The sequence below is a fragment of the Oncorhynchus mykiss genome, chromosome 12 (genome assembly GCF_057628025.1).
Source record: "Oncorhynchus mykiss isolate SJ-2025 chromosome 12, ASM5762802v1, whole genome shotgun sequence".
NCBI lineage: Eukaryota > Metazoa > Chordata > Actinopteri > Salmoniformes > Salmonidae > Oncorhynchus > Oncorhynchus mykiss.
Window position 1 is genome coordinate 91,539,835 of NC_143033.1, and position 6,157 is coordinate 91,545,991.

At 44.1% G+C, this 6,157-nt stretch overlaps 1 protein-coding gene across 4 annotated transcripts in view; it reads left to right on the top strand.

Annotated features, from left to right (window-relative positions):
* Positions 1-5,302, top strand: part of LOC110539040 (serine/threonine-protein kinase LMTK2) — a 54,529-nt gene extending 49,227 nt beyond the window's left edge. The window contains exons 12-15 of one of the 4 annotated variants that reach the window (XM_090194042.1): positions 2,219-2,354; positions 2,603-2,867; positions 3,005-3,036; positions 3,069-3,201. In XM_090194042.1, the coding sequence (XP_090050168.1) occupies positions 2,219-2,354; positions 2,603-2,867; positions 3,005-3,029 (426 nt within the window). In that variant the 3' untranslated portion in view covers positions 3,030-3,036; positions 3,069-3,201. Of the gene's footprint in view, positions 1-2,218; positions 2,355-2,602; positions 2,914-3,004 lie in introns of all 4 variants that reach the window. The other 3 variants (XM_090194040.1, XM_090194041.1, XM_090194039.1) reach the window with 3 other exon arrangements.
* The last annotated feature ends 855 nt before the right edge of the window (positions 5,303-6,157 follow it).

Here is a 6,157-nt window from a genome sequence, read left to right on the forward strand (position 1 = left end):
CCTGGAGGGTTGTTAACACAGTGTCCAAAGAAGGGCCGGAAGTATACAGAATGGTGTCGTCTGCGTAGAGGTGGATCAGAGACTCACCAGCAGCAAGAGCGACCTCATTGATGTATACAGAGAAGAGAGTCGGTCCAAGAATTGAACCCTGTGGCACCCCCATAGAGACTGCCAGAGGTCCGGACAGCAGACCCTCCGATTTGACACACTGAACTCTATCAGAGAAGTAGTTGGTGAACCAGGCGAGGCAATCATTTGAGAAACCAAGGCTGTCGAGTCTGCCGATGAGGATGTGGTGATTGACAGAGTCGAAAGCCTTGGCCAGATCAATGAATACGGCTGCACAGTAATGTTTCTTATCGATGGCGGTTAAGATATCATTTAGGACCTTGAGCGTGGCTGAGGTGCACCCATGACCAGCTCTGAAACCAGATTGCATAGCAGAGAAGGTATGGTGAGATTCGAAATGGTCGGTAATCTGTTTGTTGACTTGGCTTTCGAAGACCTTAGAAAGACATGGTAGGATAGATATAGGTCTGTAGCAGTTTGGGTCAAGAGTGTCACCCCCTTTGAAGAGGGGGATGACCGCAGCTGCTTTCCAATCTTTGGGAATCTCAGACGACACGAAAGAGAGGTTGAACAGGCTAGTAATAGGGGTGGCAACAATTTTGGCAGATAATTTTAGAAAGAAAGGGTCCAGATTGTCTAGCCCGGCTGATTTGTAGGGGTCCAGATTTTGCAGCTCATTCAGAATATCAGCTGAGCAGATTTGGGAGAAGGAGAAATGGGGAAGGCTTGGGCGAGTTGTTGTGGGGGGTGCAGTGCTGTTGACCGGGGTAGGAGTAGCCAGGTGGAAAGCATGGCCAGCCGTAGAAAAATGCTTATTGAAATTCTCAATTATGGTGGATTTATCAGTGGTGACAGTGTTTCCTATCTTCAGTGCAATGGGCAGCTGGGAGGAGGGGTTCTTATTCTCCATGGACTTTACAGTGTCCCAGAACTTTTTTGAGTTAGTGTTGCAGGAAGCAAATTTCTGCTTGAAAAAGCTAGCCTTGGCTAGATGACGGTCAATCACCCTTGGTCTGGGTCTCCATGCAAGATCTCACCTCGTGGGGCATCAATGATCATGAGGAAGGTGAGGGATCAGCCCAGAACTACACGGCAGGACCTGGTCAATGACCTGAAGAGAGCTGAGACCACAGTCTCAAAGAAAACCATTAGTAACACACTACGCCGTCATGGATTAAAATCCTGCAGCACACACAAAGTTCCCCTGCTCAAGCCAGCGCATGTCCAGGCCCGTCTGAAGTTTGCCAATGACCATCTGGATGATCCAGAGGAGGAATGGGAGAAGGTCATGTGGTCTGATGAGACAAAAATAGAGCTTTTTAAACTCCACTCGCTGTGTTTTGAGGAAGAAGGATGAGTACAACCCTAAGAACACCATCCCAACCGTGAAGCATGGAGGTGGAAACATCATTCTTTGAGGAGGCTTTTCTGCAAAGGGGACAGGATGACTGCACTGTATTGAGGGGAGGATGGATGGGGCCATGTATTGCGAGATCTTGGCCAACAACCTCCTTCCCTCAGTAAGAGCATTGAAGATGGGTCATGGCTGCGTCTTCCAGCATGACAACAACCCGAAACGCACAGCCAGGGCAACTAAGGAGTGGCTCCGTAAGAAGCATCTCAAGGTCCTGGAATGGCCTAGCCAGTCTCCAGACCTGATCCCAATATAAAATCTTTGGAGGGAGCTGAAAGTCCTTATTGCCCAGCGACAGCCCCAAAACCTGAAGGATCTGGAGAAGGTTTGTATGGAGGAGTGGGCCAAAATCCCTGCTGCAGTGTGTGCAAACCTGGTCAAGAACTACAGGAAACGTATGATCTCTGTAATTGCAAACAAAGGTTTCTGTACCAAATATTAAGTTCTGCTTTTCTAATGTATAAAATGCAAATTAATTACTTAAAATCATACAATGTGATTTTCTTCTGCAAAATCGGCAGTATATCAAATACTTGTTCTCCCCACTCTACATCAAAACAACTCAAGGATACAAATATTATGGCTATGCATTAGAAATGGTTTGAATGTCATGTGATATTGAAGTTCTTTTTTGTTGTACAATTCACAGGTTCTCTCTGTGCAATCTAGACCTAGTCTAAATGTTATGAGACTGAGTACTTTAACCATTGCACTTATTGGTCTCCCCATCTGTAGGAGACCCCCACCAAGGAGCTGGGAGACCATTCGTCAGGTTCCAACAGCCAGGTGTCAGAGTTCAGCAGCCCTGTGCCCACAGCCAGCTACCTGAATAGGTTCACCAACTCCACAGAGAGCTCCACAGATGAAGAAGGTAAGTCATCACGATACAGCCAACGTCCATCAGCATTATCAAGGAAGAACCTAAAGGGCTCCATGAAACCTACCTGACAATGTAATACAAATGCAGATGTTTATAGTTTTAACATTTGCTAATTTTTTTAATGTACATTTTGGTAATTTAAGGGGGGGACTCTTTTGGCTCATGAGTGGCAAATGTTCCATATTGCCTCTTTTTAATTGTACCAAATCAAGGTTATAAACAGGTGTCTCTCCACTCAGGTGGTGGGTTTGAATGGGATGACGACTTCTCGTCCCCAGAGCCCTCGGTGTTCCTCTCCAAGGCAGCTTCGGACCTGGCCGTGTCTAAGACCATATCCCCTTCGTCTACGGCCTCTCACTACTTTTCCCCTCCCGGGGGCTGTGCCCCGGAGCCCAGCTGGAGTAGCTCTAACTCCAACTACTCCCGCTTCTCCATCTCCCCGGCCAGCATCGCCAGCTTCTCCCTCACACACCTCACTGACTCAGACACCGAACAAGGAGGCAAGTGGGAGTGCACCAACACAAACAAACTACAGAAAACAGACAGGCATGTGCTTTATCTACCTCGTACATAGTAATTGAATAGGATCTCTATGATCTACCCTCTCTAACTCTGTATTTATGCCCCCCTCCCTCAGGAAGCAGTGAAGAAGGAGATAAAGACTAAGGTGCATGTGGAAGGGACTGTTTCCCCCCACAACGTCAGGTGAATGTAGGAGAGCTCAACATGCAGGCTAAAGACGGACGGATGATGACACTGTGTTATGAAGGCCGTGGATGCTTCTCTTCTCAGGCAGAACTACACCCCCGCCCCAAGAGGTGGCCATGAAGAGAACTTGAAACAGACTGAGCCAGAGGCTACAACAGCCAACAACGCCCTCAACAAAATCCCCTTCCTTCCACCAAAAGCCTCTTAGCCTTGTTCTCTTCTCTTTCTCCCCCCCCCCCCCCCCCCCCCCCCAGTGCAATGCAGCAGGAAGAACAGACAAAACTGACCTAACTTTGTTTGCTTTGAGACTTGTCGAGCGCATTCCAAGTGTTTGGTTAATGTCCTCCTCTCCTGAGGGGATTCTGTTTCACCCCAAAAATACTTTTATTTTGAAGCCCTGATTGAACCCTGTGTCTGCAATCAAATAGGAATAATGAGCTCTTTGGATCAGGAGAACTAAAACAGCAAGGCCCTTGGGTGTAACACTGCTCATTAGCACCTTTGCTATATTGTACGATTATTACAGGAGTTGCCTTTTGGAAAGGTATTTGTCAGGTCTGGAGATGATCAAGACTGGAAGAGGTGTATTAGGAATTTAAGGAACCAAGTTTTGGTGATTGACTCATTCACCGTCCATGAGCCCCTGCTTGGTTGCTATAGGAACAGGAGAGGTCTGACAGCATTAGTTCATTCAGTTAAACACCATCAGTAGAAGAATTGGATAAGGGAACATTGTCATGGTTTGAATTAACAGTATGGGACTTCAAGGTTTGTTCAGATTCTTCACCAGTCAATGGGTCTTTTCGTAGTGCCTATTTCATACTGATTACGCTGTAGACAAAAATATCCTCTCCAAGAATCACATGATTAAGAAGGCAATACATTTTGTCCTGACACAAGCCTAGTGACTGAGTTTGCATCAGGAGACACAGGAGTAAGAAGTTGGTTGGAATTGTCGATGTTTTGTGAAACAAATGTGCAATGAGTACCTTTTTGATTCATTTTGTGGGTCTGAGTTTAATAGGAGCAGCCAGTGTCCCAAACGGCAATAGGGTGCTATTTGGGATGCAGATCATTTCTCCGGTACTGTACAGGGATCTTACATTAACTCAACCAAGACAGACATGCCTGTTCGGTTTACTATGTCAAACCAATTCTACACGGGTTATTCTCACTAACTACTGCATGTGACACAGCCAAGGTAAAGATTACCTTAAGGATTGTTGCCATAGCACCACTCAACGGACTGTCTCCGGTATGATGTGTATATAAACAATTATTTAGCTGGATCAGCAAGGTGGTCTTTGTTCCTGTAGGTCAAACCCTTCTTCCAGACTCAATGGGTTCTACACAGATGAGATGTATAGCTCTTGGTTTAGTGACTTGTCAAGGTTTCTCCTGATTTAAGTCTTCAGATACAAACCTTTTCTCCTCCAGTGTTCTAGACAAGGTTAACCTCTTTACTACCAGCAGCCTGTGTTCTCAGTTAAACTTCAACTGTATTTTATTTAAGGAAATCCTGTTTTATTCTACAGTATATACATTTGCTTAATCTTGCACATTTGAGAAGGCTAACTTAATGTTGAACTGTACTGATGTATATAAATGTTTAATTTGATCTGTACATGGGGAATGATGTAATCAAGTCCTAGGTATGAGGTTGTCGGTTAAAGAGTAACATATCACGGTAAGTGACAACGGTTAAATTAAAGGTGCTACACAAGATTGAATTGTAATTTCAGAAAATGTCCGTATCTGCTTTAACAGTGGAATGATATCTAACGGTGACTACCCTGCTAGCGTTTTGATTGCTGTGGAGTTCCTGTCTGAATGGGAAAGCTGTTATGACTACCCTCTAGTGGAAAGCACTAATTCTAGTTGCTAAAATATTACTGTTCGCTCAATTTCAGTTTGAAATATTTGGTCCACCAGCTTTAAAAATATATTTCAAAATGTAGATGGTACACTTCAGTGCTTGTTTTTGAAGTGTAGAAATGTCAGAAGAGCTTTCCCATTTTGACAAGCTGCCACTGGCAGGTAAGTAATACTATTCCACTATTAGCGCCAGACACTTCCTAAAATTACATCGCACCTTGAGACAAACAGGAAAATCCATTCTGTCCATAACTGTACATTTTACAAAATGTAATATTTTTACTTCATATTGATGATCATGCTTAGTGTATTTGAATGAAATGTTAAATATGGAAATAAATGCACATTTACTTCTATAGCTTGTCTGAGAGGATTGATGGTTGAGTAGAACAAAAATGTTAAATAGATCTTTACATAACATGTAATATGTTTGTATAGTGAAACTCCAGGCCCATACAAAGAACACCAAGGTTGCAGAGCTGTTTTGGAATTTATTTCAGTTGTCGGTCCTTGTAAGAGAACGGCCACAGCAAACTCAGACAGGAATTCAAACAGTGTGCAGACATTACGCTGCACTTCTAAAGGTAGCTGACGTCGCCTAACATCCAGGAAATTGTCATGCAATGTAGGCACAGTGCTGTTTGAATCCTGACCTCAGTATCTGCATGGAATACTGAAGTAATCCACCAGGGACACGTCATAACTAGAGCGTCTGCAGATCATGTGACTTGAGCAGAAAACTCCTGGTCCTATTCATAACATTCTGGATGTTAATACATAACACAGCAAATAGATGCTATTCAGGTCCGTATTGCTTTTAACCATCTGAGGAAAAAAATCTGGTAAATAATCCTTGTCATGGAAGCCCAGAGCTATGACTAGAGTTGATATTTTTAGTTCTGAAGAAAAAGCTACTTCAACCACTACATTACAAACATCATGCAGGCCAAACCAAGATGACAGTAAACAAAAATTCCAAAGCATACATAGACTGATGAAAAGGTGGTGTGTCAACTAGGCAAATGAGAAAACAAAATCATACAAAGCAAGACTACACGGAGGTCCAAGGGAGTGGCGTGTGTTGGTATGGGACACAGGCTCGGTTCCATTTCTCACCCTAACCACTTCTCCTAGCACCTGCCAAATGGATAAACTGACAGAAGCACTAATACTTCCAGTGCCGGGTCAAAGGTGGCCAACATGTTTCAGCC